At 44.8% G+C, this 24,113-nt stretch overlaps 3 protein-coding genes across 10 annotated transcripts in view; 2 read left to right on the top strand and 1 right to left on the bottom strand.

The window, feature by feature from the left end:
• Positions 1–24,113, bottom strand: part of slc25a16 (solute carrier family 25 member 16) — a 174,783-nt gene that overhangs the window by 53,391 nt on the left and 97,279 nt on the right. For 2 of the 7 annotated variants that reach the window (XM_069900881.1, XM_069900887.1), the window contains exon 1: positions 15,355–15,491. The exons of 3 other annotated variants lie outside the window; for them this stretch is intronic. Coding sequence is in view for 1 of the 4 variants with exons in the window: in XM_069900887.1 (XP_069756988.1) it covers positions 15,355–15,391 (37 nt within the window). In the remaining 3 variants the exon portion in view is untranslated. Of the gene's footprint in view, positions 1–5,515; positions 5,627–11,058; positions 11,206–15,354; positions 15,493–24,113 lie in introns of those variants that run through there. 2 more of the 7 variants (XM_069900884.1, XM_069900885.1) reach the window with 2 other exon arrangements.
• On the top strand, positions 6,313–14,602 carry LOC138744541 (endogenous retrovirus group 3 member 1 Env polyprotein-like). The gene is made up of 2 exons (XM_069900876.1): positions 6,313–7,007; positions 12,059–14,602. The coding sequence occupies exon 2, from the start codon at positions 12,370–12,372 to the stop codon at positions 14,071–14,073; it is 1,704 nt and encodes a 567-aa protein (XP_069756977.1). The 5' UTR covers positions 6,313–7,007; positions 12,059–12,369; the 3' UTR covers positions 14,074–14,602.
• Positions 23,273–24,113, top strand: part of eif4e1c (eukaryotic translation initiation factor 4E family member 1c) — a 37,391-nt gene continuing 36,550 nt past the window's right edge. For both annotated transcript variants that reach the window (XM_069900892.1, XM_069900891.1), the window contains exon 1: positions 23,273–23,354. In XM_069900892.1, the coding sequence (XP_069756993.1) occupies positions 23,316–23,354 (39 nt within the window). In that variant the 5' untranslated portion in view covers positions 23,273–23,315. The remainder of the gene's footprint in view (positions 23,355–24,113) is intronic.

The following is a 24,113-nucleotide window of genomic DNA, read 5'->3' as shown; positions in this document are numbered from 1 at the left end:
GATAGTCAAATGGATTGAACATTGGCTGAAAGGGAGAGGCCAGAGAGTGGTAGTGGATAATTGTCTGTCAGGTTGGAGGCCGGTGACCAGTGGTGTGCCTCAAGGATCTGTATTGGGCCCATTGTTGTTCGTTATATACATTAATGATCTAGATGATGGGGTGGTGAATTGGATTAGTAAATATGCAGACGATACTAAGATAGGTGGAATAGTGGATAATGAAGAAGGTTTTCAAGGATTGCAGAGGGATTTGGGCTGCTTAGAAAGGTGGGCTGAAAAATCGCAGATGGAGTTTAATGCTGATAAGTGTGAGGTGCTTCATTTTGGTAAGAAGAATCAGAACAGACATACGTGGTAAATGGGAGAGCATTGATGAATACAGAAGAGCAGAAAGATTTAGGAGTAACGGTACATCGTTCCCTGAAGGTAGAAACTCACGTGAATAGGGTGGTGAAGAAGGCTTTTAGTATGCTGGCCTTTATCAATCATTGCATGGAATATAGGAGTTGGGAGGTGATGTTGAGATTGTATAAGACGTTGGTGCGGCCTAATTTGGAGTTCTGTGTGCAGTTCTGGTCGCCTAATTATAGGAAGGATATAAACAGAGTGGAGAGAGTGCAGAGAAGGTTTACCAGAATGTTACCTGGGTTTAAGCATCTAGAGTATAGGGAGAGATTGGACAGATTAGGTCTTTATTCTTTGGAGCGTAGAAGGTTGAGAGGGGATTTGATAGAAGTATTTAAGATTATGAAAGGGATAGACAGAGTGGATGTGGATAGACTATTTCCGTTAAGAGGAGGAAAGATTAAAACAAGAGGACATGAGTTAAGAATTAAGGGGCAGAGGTTTAGAGGTAACATGAGGGGGAACTTCTTTACTCAGAGAGTGGTAGCCGTGTGGAATGAGCTTCCGGGAGAAATAGTGGCGGCGGAGTCAATTGTATTATTTAAGAAAAGGTTGGACAGGTATATGGATGAGAAGATGGAGGGTTATGGGCATTGTGCAGGGAGGTGGGACTAGAGAGGGGTGTTTTGTTCGGTGCGGACTAGAAGGGCCTAATGGCCTGTTTCCGTGCTGTAATTGTTATGTTATGTTACATATTTTTCTGTTCACATGATAATCTTTTAATAGCATCACCCACAAATTTATCAACACATTTCTCAAAAGAACATGATTGAAGCACTTAAGTACTGGTATATAGCAGTTTATCATGAATTTCTTACAAGACTAGTCTTAACCTTATGAAAGTTGATGCAAAACTGATATAAATTTTGAAAGACATCCTATTCAACCACTAACAATGCATTTGGGTTTCTCTTTAACTTGCTGTTCAAAATGTATTAAAAACCCTACAGGCAATTTCAACTTTATCATTTATCTATAGAGGTACACAACCTTTATCCGGACATCTAAAATCCGGAAAGCTCCAAAATCTGGTAAGTGGGGAGAGAGGCAGCCGGTGCTTGGGGGAGGCAGCCATGGGACCGGCGCTTGAGGGAGGCAGCCGAGGGACCAGCACTTGTGGGAGGCGACCGAGGGACTGGCGCTTGGGGGAGACAGCCGGGCTACTGGAAGGGGGTGGGGGTGGATATGGCAGCACAATTTGGGTGGGCTTTCCGAGATTTGGAAAAATCCTAAATTTGGAAAACACTGTCCCCCAAGAGTTCCAGATAAAGGATCTTGTATCTGTATCATATGTATTTTAAGGAAACATTCAGGCTTAATGAAAGAAGTTATGTGAAGCAATAGAGCAGAAGTTGCAGCAGAAGATGAATACACATATCTCTGCTTGATGGTCTAATTGAAGAAGTTTAATTCAGAGTTAAGCAACAAAGCCAAACGTGTCTTTTTAACTGGTTATTATTAAGTGCACAATAAAGTGAACAATGTAGTTTTGTGTTCTATACTGACAAGTCAACCCATCGTTGAGTACAACAGATACTGCAGAATAAAGCAAAAATATAGAGCAGTGTTAAGCAAAAAAAGGTTCAGTTAAAACCTTAAAGAGCAGCACAGTTATTATAGCAATTAGCACAACGCTATTACGATGCCAGCGATCCGGCTTCGACTCCTGCGTAATCTGCATTCTCCCCATGTCTAAATGGGTTTCCTCCAGGTGCTCCAGTTTCCTCCCACCCTTCAATTCACATAGGGGTTGTAGGTTAACTGGGCGGCATGGACCCATGGGTCAGTTACTGGGCTGATTATCGACATTTAAAACAGTGCACAAGCAACATCATTTTGCGAGTGGTCCATTCAAAAATCTGATAAGAGCTGTGAAGGAACTGTCCCTTCATCTAGTGTCGCACATTTTCAAACTTGTGTCTTCAAACCTAGAGGGGAACAGGCTGGGTTAGGATGGATAAGGAATGTGTCTGCTCTGTAGAAAATATCCTGTCTGAATGCATCATAGCTCCATAAATGCAACTGTTCTGCCCAAGAAATGAATGGAAATGTGCCCACAGCTCAGGCCACCAATCAAACCAACCTCCCTTCCATTGACTCAGAATACATTTCTTGCTGTCCCAGGAAAACAGTCAATATGTTAACAACCCAACCCTCCTCCTACTCCATTCCACTAATCACTTGCTTTTCCACCCTTCTCCCCCTCCCCCTTAACTAGTTATTCCAGTTCCTACTTCCTTTCTCTCTCTATCTATCATCTCGCACCCTCTCCACCTCCCCCCCTCTCCCTTCAGACATCTCTCATGTTCCCCGCACCTTGATGAAGGCCTTGATAAAGATACATTGATGTATCTTTACCTTTGCTACATAAAGGCACTGTTTGACCTGCTGAGTTTCTCCAACATTTCTGTGTTTTTTCACTCCTCCTACCCTGCTCATAACTGATCCTGCATGAAGTTAAAGCAGCCAACAACATTTTGCATGTGTTTGACCTGCTTGTTTCATGACCAGAATAGTGAAGTGCAGATTCTCCTTCTGGATTTGTACCCCATCCACCATCTATTTCAACCTAATGCAGACGTGGAAGAACTGTATATTCTACCAAAAGCAAGTGGAAAGAAACTACATGCTACGACTAAGGATATAGATGCTTCTATTTCATAAATTACTGCTCATCCACTTTCAAATCTGATTTTCACCATCATTGGATTTGCCCATAGCAACCTTCGGACCAAAACTCTGGGTCACACAGCAGAGAAACTGACTGCCCATACCAACCATCCCAACTTGCCGTTTATACGAAGTGAAACACAAAAGTCTGCAGACACTGTGATTGTAGTAAAAACACACAGAAATGCTGCAGGAACTCATCCGATCTCACAGCATTCTCAGGAGGTAAATATATCTGCTCCCAGGATGAGGATTTCCATGCTAGATCATCAGAGCTGTCCTCCTTCTTCAAACATGGCTTTCCCTCTAGCATCATCAACTCAGCCCTCACCCACATAGCTTTCATTACCTGCACATCTGCCCTGGACCCCTCCACCCCCACATGCAACATGGACAGGATTCCCCTTGTCCTCACCAATCTCTTTCCAACACATCCTCCTCCATTATTTACGCCACCTACTGCATGATCCCACAACTAGACACATATTGCCCTCTCTTCCTTCCACAGAGTCCACTCCCTCCATGACTGCCTTGTCCACTCCTCCCTCCCCACCAATCATCCTTTGTTATTTTCTCCTGTGACCAAAGGAGATGCCCCACTTACGGCCACATCTCCTCCCTTAGCACCATTCGGAGTCCCAAACAGCCCTTCCAAGTGAAGCAACATTTCACTTGTGAATCTGCCAGGGTCATCTACTGCATCCGGTGTTCCTGTTATGGTCTCCTCTACATCGGAGTGACTGGACACAGACCGGGAGATTGCTTTGTTGAGCAGCTTGGCTGTCTGCTGCAATAGTGTGGATCTCCCAGTGGCCACCCATTTCAATTCCCCACCCCATTCCCTTGCTGACGTGACTCATGCACTGCCAGACTGAGACCACCCACAAATTGGAGGAACAATGCCTCATCTTCTGTCTGGGTATTCTCTGACCAGAAGGCATTAATATCAACTTTTCTGGTTTCCATTAAATCTCCACCCCCTCGTCTTCCTGTCACCTTTGCCCCAGCTCTGTCTCTCTATTTCCTTTTCCCTCCATCTCCTTTCACAGAGCCAAAATCAATTCTCACTCTCCTCTTTTCATACCCAATTAACACCTTTGGTCAGTCTGGACTCCTCCCCGACCAGTCTTCAGTCTTTATTTCTACGCTTTCCTGTTCTTTGCTTATTCCTTGAAAGGCTCAGGCCTGAAACATTGGTAATATATCTCACATGGACGCTGCGAGACCGGCTGAGATCCTCCAGTATTTACTGTGTACTTTTGCCATTTATACTAATCTCAATTTATTTTTGCCATTTATACTAATCTCAATTTATTCTCTCTACAATCTAGTTAACTCACATCGGGAACAAGCCATGGTGCCTAATTAACCTTGTCTTTGTGATGTGGAAAGAAAGTGGAATGATCGGAGGAACCCACAGGATCACTCGACGAATTTGCGAACTCCACACACCCAACAATGCTGATCAGCTCTAATAGCTGCATCGACCTGGAAGTGCTGCCACCAGACAGAAAACCACCCGTGTTAAAAACTGTTGCTCAATTTCTGAAACACTACAATCATGTTGGTGAGAAAAATCTGCAAACACTGTGATTGTAGTAAATAAATTCAGTAGCTCATGTAGCGCCCACAGGAGGCAAAGATATAACCAACGTTTTGGACCTAAGCCCTTCTTCAAGGTTTAAGCAAAAAGCAATAAGTAAAACATGAAAATCTGTAGACACCATGGTTGAATTAAAACAATGTTGGAGAAACTCAGCAGGTCAAAGAGTGTCCTTAGCAAAGGCAACAATACATAACTGGCGTTTTTGGCTTGAACCATTCATCAATGTATGAAAAAATGTAGGTAGGCATCTGAACCAATGGAAAAATGTCACCAGGCATCTGAACGCCTGCCAACATTTTTCCAGACCTTGATAAAGGGCTCAAGCCGGAAAGGTCCGATTTGTATTTTTACCTTGTTATGTAAAGACTGGCTGTGTTTCACCAGCTTTTGTGTTTTTACTTAAACAATAAGCAGATAGGCATCTAAATAAAAAGGTCGTTTCCACCCCCCCGCCCCCCCCCCCCCGCCACCTCGGGAAGAAACGGGCAGTGGGAGGAGCACAATCCACAGGCAAAAGGCCATAGGTGGATATGGTTACAAAGGGAAGAGAGAAAAGCTGAGAATTGATAAGGGAGGAGAAAGCCCTGTGAATGCAGATCTGGAGGATAAGAGACAGAGAAAGAGAGACATAGGGTAGGGAGGTGGAAGAAAAGAGATATTGGGATAAGGAAAGAGACAGCTCTCAGACACCTCCTTGAACAGAACCCCACCAAAAAAACATCATGGCACCACCTCTAATCTCATCATTTCTGGTCATTCCTCTGCCCCTTCTCTTCTCCCCCTGCCCCTTCCCCACCTTTTTTAAATTCAGACGCCTGCCGACTTTTTGCTCACCCTGGCGAAGGGCTCAGCCCAAAACGTTGGTTATATAGCTTTGCCTCTACGGAGGCTGTGGGGCCTGCTGACATTCTCCAGTGCTTTTGTGAATAATCATGCTGGTGTGCTCTGCCCATGAACAGAATAAAAATAAAAGTTGAAAGTACACTGCACTGTGGCACACAAATCGGTAGATGCTATTGCTAATCAATGGCATTGGATGCAAGAGGGATCTTTACACAAATAAAGACAAATTCTTTATTTATTTATTGTCATGTAGTAAAAGCAGGGCAATATTACATGGAATTTGCTTTAGTCTACCGTAAGACAGAGAGATTCGCCATCAGCAGAAATTGCCTGAAGAGCCTCTTACAGTCAGTGAAGAAGCAGAAGAATTCCCCCAAGAGTCACTGAATGTCCATTGCAGTTTCCAGGCAGCATGGACAACAGTAAACCCGAAAATCAATGCTATTGTTAGCTAATACGTTGGGTGGTTCGTTTTAATTTATTTTTAATATAATTATAAATATTTTAGCTAAAAATGGTCATGCCAGAAAACGAGGAGACCAAACCCGGCCTGAGGAAAAGCAGAGGAGATTGCCCACAAGACGGTGACCACGGTGGCAGGACCAGCGAGGGAACTCTGCGGCAGGAAGGACCCACACAGGTGGCAGGCTGTTGGCCACTAACCCATGCAGGCTGCTGGAGACTGCGGTCAAGGGACTGGCTGGAGGGGTATCGGAACCAGGGTGCGAGGGCGCTGACTTTGTTCAGGGGGGGTTCGGATCTGGAGCTCAGGTTGCCGATGGTTTGGACTGGACTGTTGATGGCTGTTATATAGAGAATTTAGGTTAAAAAGACTTAAGTTAAAATGTGATGATTAATCATAAACAGGGAAGCCAGAATGGACAGAGAGTTTACTAGCAGTCAAGGACAGAAGGAGCTGCTGAATATGTTTTTTTAAACCTATCTTTTCATGGTCATAGTGAGAGACATGCAGGAGACAAAGGATTGATAAGAAGGGTGAGAAACAGAATTTAGTGTATGTAGAGTTCACAGCGTACGTAACGAACGTGATAATTAATAATGCAGTTATACTTAGAATGTTTTTGTAATACTAACCAATTAAAACAGTATTAATAAGAAGGGGAAGGACAAATAATAAAGGTATAAAAATCAATGCACTGTATGTATCGGGGCTTAACTGGTGAGAAACCAGTTGAGTCCAACTCTGCAGACTTGTAAATAAAGCTTGTCGTGTCATCAGTTTTAAAGAGACTCATGTGTGAGAAGTTTTATTTCTGACAAATGGGGGCTCGTCCGGGATCTACACTCCGGCCGTGGGGGGAGGCGAGAAGAGGGACATCGGAGGCGGTGCACCCCGCTGAGTTCAGCGGCTCCTAGTCCCTTGCTCGTCGCTTCGGGCGGCTTGAGCGAGTGGTATCCGGACAGGGTGACACGACAAGACGGAGAGGAGAAGGGTGACGGTTCAATCCCCGAGAAGACACCGGTAAGTGACGACTTACGATTGTGGTGTGGGGATTGGGTAACAGGTGTAACGGGATACACCTGTTTGGATAAAAACCTAACGTAATAGATTAAGTATAGATCTTTTGTCGTTGTGTGAGAACCCTGTCGCGGGACTCTAGGATAGACCCCAGGGAAACCTCGGCGGTAACCGAAGGAGGGAGAGCACCTCCGACGAAGTGCCGAGAAGAGAGGGGTCAACCCCAGGAAAACCTCAGCGGTAACCGAAGGAGGGACAGCACCTCCGACGAGGCGTCTGAGAGGAAGGGAGTAGGGTCCAGAGCGAGAAGGTCCTCAGCAACGTTAAACAGATCTAGGTGGGAAAATGGGAGGATCAAAATCTAAGGGCTCGTCTGAAAATTCAGGACAATTCCTGGGAGTACCCCTTGACAGCCCTTTGGGGAGAATGTTTGAAAATTGGGATAGTAAAAGATATCGGGACAAAAACAAGAAAAAGATGGTCCAATATTGTCTCCTTTGGTCAAAACAACCTATTAAAGGTTCCTCGGTCTGGTGGCCGAAATTTGGATCTGATGAGGATTGGGTTAGACAAGCATTAAACATATATGTAAATTCGAGACAAAAGGTGAATCAAGAAGAGTCAGCATATGCATTTTGTTGGGTTCCCTGGCCAGGATCCTTAACAGAATGTTTTAAATTGAGGGTAGCGGGAGAAAAGAAATGGGAACCTCTGGACAACCTTCCCCCTCCTTATATTCCCCCGGTGCCTACTGCGCCCGAGGAAAGCTTATTACCGGAGGGGAAAGGTGATGAATCTGATTGCCCCGAAGGGGGCCGGGAAAAAAAGGATGAATTAAGGGAGTCGGACCCTAAACTTCCACCGGTAAACCGACCCTGGACAAGATCCCAGACTGGTCCAGGACCATCAAAGTTTTCAATAAGCCTAAATCCCCTAAGAGAAGTTCCTATGGGAGGACCGGGAGGGGGAACGGGATATGTGAATGTTCCCCTAACTAGTACAGAGGTGCGGGGATTTAAGAAAGAAATGAAAAAGTTATTAGAAGATCCTATAGGACTGGCTGAACAGCTTGACCAATTCCTGGGACCAAACACGTGGGAAGAGATGCAGGCAATAATGGGAACATTATTTTCACCCCAGGAGAGGCAGATGATTCGACGGGCTGCCCTCCTCATGTGGGAATATGAACAACCTGGGGACCCTAGACCCCATGAACAAAAATATCCCTTAAATGAACCCAGGTGGGACAAACGAACACCCGAGGGATTGGCAAGTATGAGACAATATAGAGAGTGGACAATTAAAGGGATACGGGAGGCTGTGCCAAAGGGTCACAATTTTACCAAGGCATTTGGGAACCACCAGGGGAAAGACGAGTCCCCTACTGATTTTTTGGAGAGGGTGAGAAAGAATGTCCAACAGTATGCTGGTGTGGACCCTAGTACACCAATGGGTGAACAGCTTATTCGAATTGAATTTGTTTCCAAATCATGGCAAGACATTAGAAAGAAACTAGAAAAGGAGGAGGACTGGAGCGAAAAACCCCTAAGTGACCTGTTAAAAAAGGCACAAAAAGTATATGTGCAGAGAGAAGAAGAAGATCAAAAGAAGGCGACAAAGGTTATGGTACAGACTATCCGACAGATAAATGCTGAATCCAGAGGGGAAAGAAAACAAAACCTTCCTCTAAACAATCCAAGATATCCAAGAGAGGGAAGACCCCGGAGGTTCGTTAAGTGTTATTACTGCAATGAGGAAGGACACTTTAAGAGGGAATGCCCCCGATACAAGAGGGAATTGCGTGCCCTCGAACTTATGGAAGAAGATTAGGGGTGTCAGGGGTTCCAAATGTTAGGGACCAAATATAAGAGGGAACCCCTGGTAAAACTAAAAATTGGTCCCAAGGGAGAAGAGGTGGTGTTTATGGTGGACACAGGAGCGGAACGAAGTAGTGTAATAACTGTGCCAATTGGAACTGAGCCTGTAAAAAGTAATTTGACAATTTCTGGGATAGAAGGGGCTCCCAGAATGGTATCAATAATTCCCCAAGTAACAGTGAAACTGGAAGAAAGAGAAGGGGTACAAGACCTCTTGTTATTACCTTCGGCTGGATTTAACCTCCTAGGAAGGGACTTACAGGCTCTCCTAGGTTTGGGTGCTCTCCCTGTGGACGGAGAAGTGCGAGTCCACCTCTGCGCTTTAAAGGAAGAGGATGAACGGCAGATTGACGAGAGAGTCTGGTATAAGGAGGGAAATCGAGGAGGTCTGGACATCCCACCTTTACATGTCACATTAATACCAGGTCATCAGCTGGTAAGGAAATGTCAGTATCCTATTTCTTTGGAAGGGAGAAAAGGGCTACAGCCGGTAATTGAGACTTTAATACGAGACGGACTATTAGAAGAATGCATGTCACCTTATAACACCCCTATACTCCCAGTAAAAAAGTCAGATGGATCCTATCGCCTAGTTCAGGATCTAAGAAGTTTGAATGCTATTGTTCAGACCCGCCACCCAGTGGTGCCTAATCCCTATACTATTATGAGTCGGATTCCCCCAGACCATGAGTGGTTTAGTGTTATCGACTTGAAGGATGCCTTCTGGACGTGTCCATTAGAAGAGGAAAGTAGAGATATGTTTGCGTTTGAATGGGAAAATCCATGGACAGGTAGACGGAGACAGTTTCGGTGGACTGTATTGCCCCAAGGGTTCACTGAATCTCCAAACCTGTTTGGACAAATGCTAGAACAAATCCTGGTGGACTATCCACAATCTGATGATTCCCAACTAATGCAGTATGTGGACGATTTACTATTATCAGGACCCAAGGAACAAGAAATGAGGAGAGAGACCATTAGACTCTTGAATTATCTGGGGAAAAAGGGTCTACGAGTGTCCAGAAACAAGTTACAGTTTGTTGAGAAAACTGTGATATATCTGGGACACCAGATAAGTAAAGGACAGAAACGAATTACCCCTGAACGAATTGCGGGAATCACTAGAATGCCTTTACCCCGTAATAAGAAGGAAATAAGACAATTCCTGGGACTCTTAGGATACTGTAGGTTATGGATAGAGGACTACTCAGCTTTGGTGAAGTTTATGTATGATAAACTGACAAATGAAAATGACTATCCATTGAAATGGACCCAGGAGGAGGAGGGATGGTTCGAGGACTTGAAACATCTCCTAACACGAGCCCCAGTGCTCACTCTGCCCTCTTTAAAACAGCCCTTCCAGCTATTTGTCACTCATAACCAAGGAACAGCTGTGGGAGTTTTAACACAGGAAAAAGGTGGTCAGCGACACCCAGTGGCTTTCCTTTCCAAAATGATGGACCCAGTGTCTCGCGGATGGCCGACGTGTATCCAGGGAGTAGCGGCTGCTGCTCTGTTGGTAGAGGAAGCACGTAAACTTACTTTTGGAGGAAAGATGACTGTGTACACCTCCCATTCTGTGAGTGTTTTATTAACACAAACTGCCCATCGATGGCTGACTGATTCTCGTATATTAAAGTATGAAACCATTTTAATGGTTGGAGAAGATTTACAGTTTGCAAAAATTAATAGCTGCAACCCAGCTCAGTTTTTATACGGCAGTGAAACAGAGAAAGAGGTGGAGCATGACTGTGTCGAGTTGACAGATCTTCAGACCAAGACCCGAGAAGACCTTTGCGATACTCCGCTGGGAGAAGGATATGAATTCTACATTGACGGCTCCGCCAGATGTGTTGACGGAATAAGAAGAAATGGGTATGCTATAATAGAAGGAAATACTTGGAAAGTAGTAGAATCCACGAGACTACCCGGAAGCTGGTCAGCACAATCCTGTGAACTATATGCCTTGCAGAGAGCCCTCAGAATACTGGCAAAGAAAATTGGAACGATTTACACAGATTCCAAATACGCATACGGGGTAGTGCATACCTTTGGTAAGATCTGGAAGGAGCGTGGTCTAATTACATCAAGAGGAAAGGAATTGGCACACGAACAGATGATTACTCTGACTTTAGAAGCCTTAACATTACCCCAAGAAATAGCAGTGGTCTACATACCAAGCCATCAAAGGGGAGATAACCCGACAGCAATTGGAAACAGACTGGCTGATGAAGAAGCCAAAAGAGCAGCCATGCAACAAGAAGTCCGTTTGCTGACTTTAATCCCAATAAGGCAAGGCATAAAGACAGCTCCCATTTTCACTGCTAAGGAAGAAAAGAACATGGATCAGCTGGGCGCAAGCCAATTACCTGATGGAACATGGAAAACACCAGATGGAAGAACTGTTCTAAATAAAGAAATAACTCGCAACATTTTAAAACACCTGCATCAACAGAGCCACTGGGGCACTCAAGCCTTATGTGACACAGTGCTTCGAGAATATGTGTGTAAGGGAATCTACACCTTGGCCCAACAGGAGGTGCAAAATTGTTACCTATGCACAAAAATTAATAAGAAGATAATGAGGACAGGGACCATGGGAGGTCAACCATTAGCCATACGCCCTTTTCAACGTATCCAGATTGACTTCACAGAGTTACCTCAAGTCCAAAGATGGAAATATCTGTTGGTGATAATAGATCACTTTACCCGATGGGTGGAAGCCTTCCCAACAATAAATACTACAGCCTCTACAGTAGCTCGCCTCCTCCTAGAGCAGATAATCCCCAGATATGGTATAATGGATTCTATAGACTCAGACAGGAGTCCACATTTTTCTTCAAAAAATCCAGCAATTGATTTGTAATGCATTACAGGTCTCTTGGAAATTACATACCCCTTGGCATCCACAAAGCTCAGGGAGGGTTGAACGTATGAATGGAACACTAAAAATGCAATTGACAAAGTTAATGGTGGAAACTAAAATGCCTTGGATAAAGTGTCTGCCCCTGGCTTTATTGAGAATTTGTACTGCCCCACGAAAAGATGTAGGGCTGTCCCCTTATGAAATGATGTTTGGGCTTCCCTTCTGGAGTACAGTTGAAGGGTGTCCCACCTTGGGGGAAGGGGATATATTTGTTAGGAACTATTTACAGGCACTGTCACGCTCTCTTGCAGATTTACGAAAGAGAGGACTATTAGCACAAACACCGCCTTTAGACTTTTCTTTACACAAAGTGGAACCAGGAGACTGGATTCTCATCAAGACCTGGAAGACTGAAAAACTCCAGCCCCAGTGGGAAGGTCCATACCAAGTTCTCTTAACTACAGAGGCTGCAGCACGAACAAGAGAGAAGGGGTGGACACACGCATCCAGATTTAAGGGACCTGTAGAGGCGCCTCAGGACCCTGATACGAACTCAGATTGGACTTGTGTTCCTGGAGAAAAACCTCTTACCTTACGATTTCGAAAAAAGACTTAATTCACAATGTTATTGTTATGTTCTTTGATTTTTCTTAGTTTGCCTATGTCTTTATCAGGTGTGAAATGTAAGAAATGCAGAGACACAGTGGTCCTGTTTCAGGACCACATTTGGGGAAGAAAGGAAGGTAATTTCATTTCCCATACCTCAGTTCCTGAGAAATGTTGGGCAGAAAATACCACCCAACATCCATATACCCCTTGTGTGGAAAAAGAAGGAAATAATATGGGTCATTATATACAGATTCCTAATACCACTCCTTTCCCTCTTAACGGTTGGAAGGGTGACTCAAGCCCACCATGCCCTGATGGACTCTGGTTTTGCATACACCAGCGTACTGTTCCAATGAAAAGTTACACTCCACACTCGAAAATGCCTGTCCCTTTAAGACAGCCGGACTTAGTTCGAGTCCATCCAAATAATCATGTAAGTTTCGGTAATGCAGTTGGGGGAGATAACCTTTTTGTAGATCTGGCAACTAAAATTGCAGGAACTTTTAATGTAACCAATTGTTGGGTCTGCAGGGGTCCACGGATGTCAGAGCAATGGCCTTGGTGGGGAGAACCTCTCAATTCATTGACCATGATTTCCCGAATTTGGACAACTAACCGAACGAGATCAAGAGAAACTTGGTCTCTCTCTAACGTCCCCTCTGGTTTTTATTGTCTCTCACGAGCCGGCAAATACCCAGTAGGAGAAAGTCCCTGCAAGGCTGTATGGATTCGCATTTCACCTGGTGTTTTCACTTGGTTTCCTAAACCCCAGACTTGGTTCTTATCCACTGTTTTTAAAACTAATTGCCTACCCCTGTCTAATAGCAGTATTCAGTTTTGCAATTGTACCACTTCCACCATCACAGGACCATACCAATCAAATCCCGTTCTTAAAAGAGTTTGGGAAAGGGGGTATGGAGTTTCCCCAAATGGATTATTCTGGGTATGTGGTAATAAAGCTTATACTCGTCTTCCCTCACAGTGGAGTGGAACTTGTTTCCTAGGAATAATCCGCCCAGAATTTTTCCTCCTACCCCACGATCACGGTCATAAATTAGGCGTGAAGGTTTTTGATACATTACACCGTCAACCCCGCTCTACCACGATACATTTGGGACAATGGGGAGATGATTGGCCTCCAGAACGCATAATTCAATATTATGGTCCCGCTACATGGGCTCAAGATGGATCCTGGGATTATCGTACTCCTATATATATGTTAAATCGCATAATTCGCTTACAAGCAGTCCTTGAAATTGTTACAAATCAAACAGCTCTAGCCCTGCAATTACTTGCATCCCAGCAAGGTCAAATGCGCTCTGCTATATATCAGAACCGTCTGGCCCTAGACTATCTCCTAGCCACGGAAGGAGGTGTATGTGGAAAGCTTAATTTGACAAACTGCTGCTTACAGATTGATGATAATGGCAAAGCCATTCGAAAAATCGCTGATAATATTCGTACATTGTCCCATGTACCGTTTCAAACCTGGCATCCTTTCCCACAATTTAATTGGATGGACAAATGGTTTGGAGGAACCTGGTGGCGTACCTTCTTGTGGGTCATTGGAGGTATTTTATTCCTCCTACTTATTTTGCCCTGTATTATTCCCTGTCTACGCAGCCTGGTGATTTCCATGGTCGAACAAGCTATGCAACCAGGGGGGATGGGAGACCCTGTAAGACTTTTATTTCAGCGTGAGATTAATGTATCATAAAACGTTTCTCTTCCCTAGGTTAAAATCCCCATTCATATCTATATATATATTCAACACATTTTAAAGAGAGAAAGGGGTGGATTGTTATATAGAGAATTTAGGTTAAAAAGACTTAAGTTAAAATGTGATGATTAATCATAAACAGGGAAGCCAGAATGGACAGAGAGTTTACTAGCAGTCAAGGACAGAAGGAGCTGCTGAATATGTTTTTTTAAACCTATCTTTTCATGGTCATAGTGAGAGACATGCAGGAGACAAAGGATTGATAAGAAGGGTGAGAAACAGAATTTAGTGTATGTAGAGTTCACAGCGTACGTAACGAACGTGATAATTAATAATGCAGTTATACTTAGAATGTTTTTGTAATACTAACCAATTAAAACAGTATTAATAAGAAGGGGAAGGACAAATAATAAAGGTATAAAAATCAATGCACTGTATGTATCGGGGCTTAACTGGTGAGAAACCAGTTGAGTCCAACTCTGCAGACTTGTAAATAAAGCTTGTCGTGTCATCAGTTTTAAAGAGACTCATGTGTGAGAAGTTTTATTTCTGACAATGGCGAATTCACAGATTCGGGGGCTCTCTGTCTCTCTCTAGCCACTTTCAGGTGGCCAAAACACCCTGACGGAAAGCCGCCGAAATTCCCGAATGTGGCTGTTGGGAGGCCACCTGAAAGCGGAGAGCCCTGACCCGAAGAGTACTTAATGTATTCTCCGCTTCCGAGCACTTCCCTAGGCACCTGAAAGCGGGCGGGACTACGGCCACAGTCGACGGGAGCCGGCATTTGCTCCATGGCACCTCTCTCCGCTGTGGACCTTTCAGGTGCCAAAACAGCCCCTTCAGCGCTGCCATGCTTCGCACCCGCAGCCGGCTCCGGAGCCGCATTCTCCCAGCGATTCCAACTGAAAGCGGCCAGATCTGACTATAAGAGGCACTTCGGGCAATTCCTGCCGGGGATGAATCCGTCTGCCTTGCAGCAGGCCATGGGATGCGACACATGACAATAAATTGAAGCATTAGCGTTTGGAGAACGGGTCGGGTTCCCACCCCGAGCAGGGATGCTGCGTGGCCAGAGTCCTTCCTGCTGCGCTCCAGGGACAGACACGGAGCGGCCCTGTCTGGGGCCGTGGGACATCGGGCTCCACACCCCCCTTCATTTTGGCCTCTACCCACCATGGGCCGGCTCTGTCCCCCTCGTGTTGGAGCCGCCCCCGCCCTCCCCGCCGCGACCACTCCTTTCGCCATCTGCCTCGGTACCCGAATCCGGCCGACCTTTACCTCGTCCCGGTCCTGCTGCCGCCGCCACCACCATCATGCTGCCTTGTCGACCCCCCCACCTCCGCCTTGCCCGGTGCGCACCGCACTTCTCCTGCCCACCGAGAGGAGTCGCTGCATCCCGGCCCACCACGCTCCTCCCGCCCGCTGGGGCAGGGGCTGAATCGCCGCCCACCGCGCACGTTCCGTCTTCACCAATCACAGGCGTTAACGGCTGCAACCCGGAAGTGGCTCCCAAACGTTCAGCATGCTCAGATGGAAGGACTGTTTCCGATCGATCACCTGCTGAACCTTCGCGCTGCACAGACGGGTGCAGGTGAAAGTTTGCGTCATTTTACCTTTTTACAACCATTCTACTCTGCTGCTTTCTCTGGGAAGGCCCCTGACGCGGAACGCCGACTGACCATTGCTCTCCGTGCAAGCTGTCTAACTCCAGCTTTTCATTTTCTCCAGATCACAGCATTTGCAGTTTTTGTGTTCCTCTCTGTTGTTCAGCTGCACCTCTTCTCACTTCTCCCCACGGTCTCCTCTCCAACCTATCACCCTTGCCTCCTCCTAAGTCAAGTTTATTGCCTTCTGGGCAGCAACCTCCTTTGAAGAAGACCGCAGAGCCCACCTCACTGATAAAAGGCAAAGGAGGAAAAACCCAACACCCAACCCAACCAACCAATTTTCCCCTGCAATTGCTGCAATCGTGTCTGCCTGTCCCGCATCGGACTTGTCAGCCACAAACGAGCCTGCAGCTGACGTGGACTTTTTACCCCCTCCATAAATCTTCGTCCGCGAAGCCAAGCCAAAGAAAGTACAAGTACACCTGGACGAAACAGCGTTCTACGGTCCTCAGCTCAGAACATGCAGACACACACCCAGACATAACGCACATACAAGCAAAGAATGCGCAGGACTAGTATTCACAGATACAAATAAATAGTTTCATGAACATGAGAGTCTCTGATGGTTAGTGAGAACTGTTCCTTTGGTTATTCATCATTCTCACTGCCCATGGGAAGAAGCTGTTCCTCAGCCTGGTGATGCTGGCTCTGATACTCCTGTATCTCTTCCCCGATGGAAGCAGCTGTAAAATGCTGTGTGTGGGGTAGAAGAAATCCTCAATGATTTTACACGCCCTCTTCAAACAACAATCCTGGTATATCATGTCAATGTGGGTGAGGGAGACCTTTTATACTACTACCTCATCTTCCCATTTCGATTCCAAAAAGCAGTCCTGACTAAACATTGACACCATTTCTTTCCATGGATACTATCCAACGCACTGAGTTCCTTCCAGCTTCTTAATGCTCAAGATACTAGAGATTTGGCATGAAGTGAGAGGGGAAGGGAGTTTGATAGCATGATCTGTGTTGAAACTGCAATTTCTTGTAGTCTTGGGAAGAGTGGTTCCATACTGAGCCAGAATAAATCTGGACAAGATACTTTAAGTTTAAGAAGGGTCAAAGATGGTAAACCTGACTTCCTTGCAGCAGAATTTCAAAGTATGAGGCATATTTATCATTGTCTTCTTAACAGTTTGACTGTCCCAGGTCCACAACTGGGTCCAATGTTTATACTTTCTTTGTTGCAATAACGATAATTCAGTCTTGTTCCTTCACAGGCCATCATGGTACAAACACATCTTGTATCCTTCTCCCTGGAAACTATTTCTTTACAGAAGCTACACCCTTCCCCAGATTTTGTGATGGTCTTGGTATGCCAATTTTCTTCTGCTATATATTTCTTCTTCAACAACTTGAGTCTCGAGTCACGTGATGGAGTAGTGGCCGGTCAGGGAATTCCAGCCCTCTCCCGAAAAGTTTTTAAAAAAGCACAAAGGTACAAGATTAAAATTTACAATAAAGTAAAAATAAATGTGAGAAGAAAATGGCAGCGAAGAGAGAAAAGTCGAAAACAACGGGAAGAAAAGAGGAAGAAAGAACATCGGAAGAAGAAGGTGAAGGCCTTACCTGTCCAAAGAGGCCCGCCGCGGAGAGAGAAGCCCGCTCCCTCAGGTCAGTGGAAGTCCCGGGCTCGGGACTACAAAAATGGCTCACAGAGCCGAGTAAAAGTGCGCAATCGCGCATGCGCATGAAAAAAAACACTGATGGGAGGGGGGAACAGCTGCGGCGTCGATCTCCACAGCTGAGAGAGACACCTGCAACACAGCAGTAGGTGCAGAACATGGAAAATAACGACAACAAGAAAGAAGAGGGTAAAAAGAAAACAAGGAAACAACAGATGGTCAACCCAGAAGAAGAAGAATAAGAAGAACAGAAAGAAATGGAAGAAGAAGAGAAAGGCAAGACAATGGATGTATCTTTTTTTAAAGAATATATGGAATCAGTGAAAGAATGGCAATTACAAGAATTTAATGAGATAAAAAGAAGAATTAAGAATGCAGAAGAAAAAATGAATAAAATAGAAATGGTCATGTCAGAGATAGGAAAAAGAGTGGAAAATATGGAAGAACGAGAAATAATTGTAGAAATGGAAGTAGAGGACTTAAAAGAGAAATTAGAAGAATCTAATAAAAAAGTTAAAGAGGCACATGAGCTGTTAGCTCAGAAGATAGATATAATGGAAAACTATAATAGAAGAAATAATATAAAGATAGTGGGCCTTATACAGAATTTGAAGATGTCATTACTTTTGCTGCCTGTTTTCATCATGCTCTTTCATTCCCTTCCCATTCTGGATTTCATCATCTCCATTTCATAAGACTAGGTCAGAATAGGCTATCATGAACTGATCAATTTTCCCACTCAGCCCCACTGCCCTGCCTTCTCCCTATAACCTTTGATGCCCTGGCTAATCAAGAACCAATCATTTTCTGCCTTAAATATATCCAATGACCTGGTGTCCAAAACTGCCTGTGGCAACAAATTTCATACATTTATCACCCTCTGTCTCAAGAAATTCCTCCGCTTCTCTATTCTGCAAATGTCATTTGATCCTGAAGTTGCGCCCTCTTCTCCAAGACTTTCCACGGGAAGCAATCTTTCTACATCTACTCTCTCCATGCCTTTCAACATTCAAAATGTTTCAATGAGTTCCATCCCCCCCCCCCCCCCACCACTCTCCTAAATTCCAATGGGTACAGACAAAGAGTTGTCAAACACTCCTCATACCCTTTCATTCCAGGAAGCATCTTTGTGAACCTCCTCTGAACCCTTTCTAATGTCAGCACATCCTTTCTTAGCCCTAAACTGCTCACAATACTCCAAGTGAGGTCTCACCGGTGCCTTATAACATCACATCCCTGCTCTTATATTCTATTCCTCTTGAAATGAACGCCAGCATTGCATTTGGCTTCTTCACCACCGACTCAACATGCAAGTTTACTTTACGGCTATCTTGCAAGAGGACTCCCAAGTCCCTTTGCATCTGGGATTCTTCAATTTTCTCCCATTTAGAAAATCTTGTGTCCATTTATTTCTTCCACCAAAAGGCATGACCGTAAACTTTCTGACATTGTATTTAATTTGTCACTTCTCTGCCCATTCTCCCAACTTGTCCAAGTCCTTCTGTAGACTCCCCGTTTCTTCAACAATACCTGCTCCTCCACCTCCCTTCATATCATCTGCAAACTTGGCCACAAACCCATTCATTCCATAATTTAAATCAATGATATACAACATAAAAAGAAGTGGCCCCAACACCGACCCTGTGGAACGTCACCTGCAACTGGAAGCCAACCAGAATATAATCCCTGTATTCTGACTCTCTGCTTCCTGCCAAGCAGCCAATGTTCTACCCACACTAATATGTTTCCTGTTGTACCATGGGCTCTTATCTTGCTAAGTAGCCTCACGTGCTTTACCAAGTCAAAGGCCTCCTGAAAATCCAAATACACAACAACCACTGTATCACCTTTATCCTCTTCAAAGCATTCCAATAGGTTTGTCAAGTAAGATTTTCCCTTAAGGAAACTATGCTGGGTTTGGCCTTGTCCTGGGTAAACTTGTACCTCTCATTTTGTTCATTTTAGATTGGTCACAGTGTTTGAGCTACCGAAAGAAAATAGACACACATACTGAGAGCAGTTGAGTTTATACAAATGTTTATTACAAATTCAAAAGCTGATTTCAAACTACAATATGCTAGCCCTTCCCAACTATACTTATCAACTCCTGGACTGGTCCCAACTGCCGAAGCGAGGCAACGACTGTACACTTGTAGTAGGTTGTCGGGGCGCCGGTAGCAGCTTCTCCACCTCCCTTGAACTCTAGAAGTTCTTCTTGCTGAGAGATTTTGCCACTTCTCGGAGAGTCTCTCAGTTCAGCAGTGGGACCATGGCTTATATTACCCAAAAACTACTTACCCAAGCACCTATTCCTAGCACACCAAGAAAGATAAGCGAGCAAGCTCGCATGCTAGGCTTCTATCAAATAATGTAATTTTCAGCTTATCACTTTGAATACAATGGTTTATTTTGCATCAGGGCTAGGCCTCTGACAGTCTGTGACCAAAACAAGCAGGAAGATTAAATGTTCTTGGTACACAGATGTCCTTTCGTCAGATAACTGCATCTCTGGCCCCTCGGTGAAATTTAGCTTATGTCTGCTGATTCTAAAAAACAAGCAGGTTCTCAGTCTTGCAGAAGCAAAGGCTGCAAAAGTAAAAAAACAGTTTAAATCTTTCATTACAGGCCTATCTTGTCATGTGCCTCCAAGTACTCTGTAACCTCATACTTTACAATTGACACCAACATCTTCCCAACCACTAATGTCAGGCCGACCAGCTGATAATTTCCTTTCTGCTTACTCTCTCCCTTCTTGAATAGAAGGGTGATAGTTGTTATTTTTCAGACTAGAATTTCCAGATTTCCCAATCTATTGATTCCTGAAAGATCATTACCAATGCCTCCACAATCTCCACTGCTACCTCTTTCAGACCTCAAGGGTGCAATCCATCTGGACTGAAAATCTATCTACCCTTAGACCATTCATCTTTCCAAGTACCTTCTCCCTAGAAATAGCAACTGCACTTACACCCCTTCCCTGATACCATTTGACATCTGGCACACTGCTAATATCTTCCAGTGAAAACTGATGCAAAATACTCATTTACTCCCTCTGCCATCTCTTTGTCTCCCATTATTATTTTACCAGCATCATTTTCTAGTAGCCCGATATCTACTCTCACAATCTTTTACTCTTTATACACAGATTTTTGTCTCTTTGTTATTATTTGCTAGCCTACTTTCAGACTTCATCTTTTCCTTCCTTATGAGTTTTTTAAAAGTTACTTTCTACAAGTTTTTAAAAACGCCTTGACTTTCCTTGTCAGCCACAGTTGTGACATTTTTCATTTGAATATTTCCTCCTTTTTGGTCTGTATTTATCCTGCACCTTCCCCATTTCTCACAGAGACTCCATCCATTGCTGTTCTGCCTTCCTCCCTACTAGTGCCCCCTTCCCACCTACTCTCATCCCCCTGTAATTCCTTTACTCCTCTGAATATACCTGCACATCTGACTTTAGTTCTCAACCTTTTTCTTTACACTCACATACCACTTTAATTAATCTTTATGCCATCAGTGCTTTGTGCTCAGTAAGGGATTGCTTCAGGTGGTATGTGAGTGGGAAAGGAAGGTTGAGAATCACTGCTCTAGACCCATTTGTTACTGAAATATTTTGCTTGAGAAAAATTGTCATTGGCCCATTTCCTTTGGAGTTCTGAAACTGTGCATGTAACGAGTCAATGAGGTATGATTAAAACAATGGATTTCAAACTTTTTCTTTCCACCCACATACCACCTTAAGCAATCCCTTACTAATCACAGAGCACCTATGGTATTGGGAATACTTGAAGTGGTATGTGAGTGGAAAGAAAAAGATTGAGGACCACTGCTTTAGTTTCTCCTTGTTGAATCTCAACTTGAACTCAGTCATATTATGATCACTGCTCTAATTGCCTCTGGTGCATTACACGATACCCAAACCAGTGCAGCTGATTCCCCTCTTTAAAAGAGGGTCTTAAAAAGCCATCTTGTAAGCATTCTACAAATTCTATTTCTTGAGATCCAGTCCCACTCTAGTTTTCCTCATATTATCCCATGTTTCTGACACGCCTTTTCTATTTGCTGTTTTAATTTTTATCCAAATTCCAGCTACTGCTTGGAGGTCTGTAGATAACTGACAACAGTGTCCTTTTACCCTTGCCATTTCTTAACAAAATCCACAGTTTACCAACAGAGCCACACCACCCACTCTGCTTACCTACCTATCCTTTTAATACACTGCATATCCTTGGACATTCAGCTCCCAATATCATCCATCCTTTAGCCATGACTCTATGATGGCCACAATATCATATCTGCCAATCTGTAGCTGTATTACAGATCATCCACTTGATTTCTCATACTGTGTGGATTTAAATACAAAACCTTTAGCCCAATATTTGTTACTTTTTTTTTACTCTGTGTCCCTGTTGCATTGCAACTCACCCCCACAGTTGCAATTTGCCCTCACTGCCTGTTCTTCCACATAAACTCTCTACCAGCTGTCCCTACCTGTGCACCAAATCTTCCTCTGCTTCTTCAATTTGGTTCCAATCCCATACAAATCTAGTTTAACCCACCTCTGCCTCAGTAAACCTCTTTGCCAGGATATTGGTTCCCCTCAAGTTCAGGTTCAATCCATCCCACTTGAACAGATCACCCCTTCTCCAGAAAAGTTTCCAATGATCCAAGAACTTGAAACAATGCCCCTGCACCATCACTTCAGCCACTCATTTGTCTGCACCATCTTCCTGTTCTAACCTTCCCTAGTTTGTAGCACTGGGAGAAATCCAAAAGATAACCACCTTGGAGCTCCTGCTCTTCAGCCTCTTTCCTAACTCCCTGAACTTATTTGGCAAGACCTCGACCCCACTTCTGCCTGTGTCATTGGTATCAATGTGTACCATGACCATTTTGGGCAATAGGTTAGTTACACATCCATTTCAAGCCCTCATCTCTCTTGATCATACTTCCTCCTCTCCTCCTTCTGAAAGGACCACTTTGTTGAGATATTGGCTGTCTTTCTTTCTCCATTAGCACAACCAAACATGTTGGAAATACAGATCCTTCTATTAGCAACATCTGAAACAGACAAACCACCATCACCAATTTCCATGAGAAATGGTCTTATCCTACCATAATGTTTCATTTGTCCTATCCATCCATCACCTCGCTGCGACTTAGTTTCATTTCTTTTAATCACCTCTTCCCCATTCTGACAATGGTCTCAGATCTGAAAGTTAATTCCATTTCTTTTTCCATAGATCCTGCCTGATGTGCAGTTTCCAAGTTCCAAGGTTTTTTTTTATTTCAGATTCTCAGTATCTGTAGTTTTTTAAAGCTCAGTTTCAATAACATGATAAACACGTGACAAAATCTCTTTTTTTGTGATACGAATTGACCGGTAAGTATTGCCCAGAAACCTGAGGAAACGCAGTGTGTGTGTAATATGTAGTATGTATACTGTGTGGTGTGTATAAAATGTGTAGTGTAGTGTAAATGCAATCTCTTAGATTAACAAGAGCAGATATTTCATCCGATAGACACAACTAGCGCATTGGACAATATTTGTGTGATCCTATGCTTGAATGAAATGTGAAATAACAAGACTACAGAAGGCACGTGCCTACTTTAAAAGCTGCTGGAATCAGAATCTATGAGGTTTTTTTAAGTCCACAGACGAGCATTTATTTTTTCCCCAAGGTAAGTATTTTCCGGACGAATTTAGCCGCTCCTTCACCATCAGGAAGAATGAAACGGTCACTGCTGACGTCCAATCAATGAAAGCAGTTGATGGGTGTCTCAGAGAGCACATGGGATGGGATGCCCTTCCGGTCCCATGATTGATAGCCCGCTAGCCAATCACGGCATGCATTTGCCCCATTTTGCATACAAGTTGTCCCGCAGCACGTGATCCGGCTACTCGCTGATTGGCGGGGTAAGCGCGGTCGGGGCTGAGGGGAGTAAGATGGCGACGGAAGGGCCGGTGGCGACGGCTTCGCAGCCGGTGAGACGGAGGGGCGTGTGGTTGCGTGGAGCAGGGGGATCCGGGCGAGCTGGAGGAGGGAAGGGAGAGGAGCGGGCGAACTGGCGGAGGGGATGTGAAGATGGGCTGGAGGGGGGGGGGGAACGTGGAGGAGGAGGTGAAGATAGGTTCGAAGAAGGGGTGGGTGTGAAGCAGGGCCAAGTGAGTTGGAGGAGGGGTAGGGGCTGAAGGAGGGGGCGTGAAGTAAGGCCCGGGCGAGCTCGAGGAGTTGGAAAACGTGAAGCAGGACTTGGGCGGAGAGGAGGAGGAACGGACTTTAAGCACGGCTCGGACGATTGGGGGGGGGGGGCGTGAAGCAGCGCCTGGTGGGGGAGATGGAGGGGGGGCGTGAAGCAGCGCCTGGTGGGGGGGATGGAGGGGGGGTGTGAAGCAGCGCTTGGTGGGGGAGATGGAGGGGGGGTGTGAAGCAGCACCTGGTGGGAGAGATGGAGGGGGGGGGCGTGAAGCAGCGCTGGTGGAGGAGATGGAGGGGCGGCGTGATGCGGGGCCTGGACATTGGGAGGAGGGCATGACACGGGGCCTGGGTGACAGGGGTGAGGAGATGCAAAGATGGGCTTGGGCTGGAGGAGGAGGGTGGAACAGGATGTAGAATTGGGCAGAAAAGTGGCAGATGGATTTCAATCTGGATAAGTGTGAGGTGATGCATTTTGGAAGGGCAAACCAGAAGGCTGAGTCCAGGGTTAATGGTCAGTTACTAAAGATTGTGGATGAACATGTTCA

The sequence above is a fragment of the Narcine bancroftii genome, chromosome 10 (genome assembly GCF_036971445.1).
Source record: "Narcine bancroftii isolate sNarBan1 chromosome 10, sNarBan1.hap1, whole genome shotgun sequence".
NCBI lineage: Eukaryota > Metazoa > Chordata > Chondrichthyes > Torpediniformes > Narcinidae > Narcine > Narcine bancroftii.
Note: the sequence above shows the minus strand (reverse complement) of the source record. Positions and strands in the feature narration are given on the sequence as shown.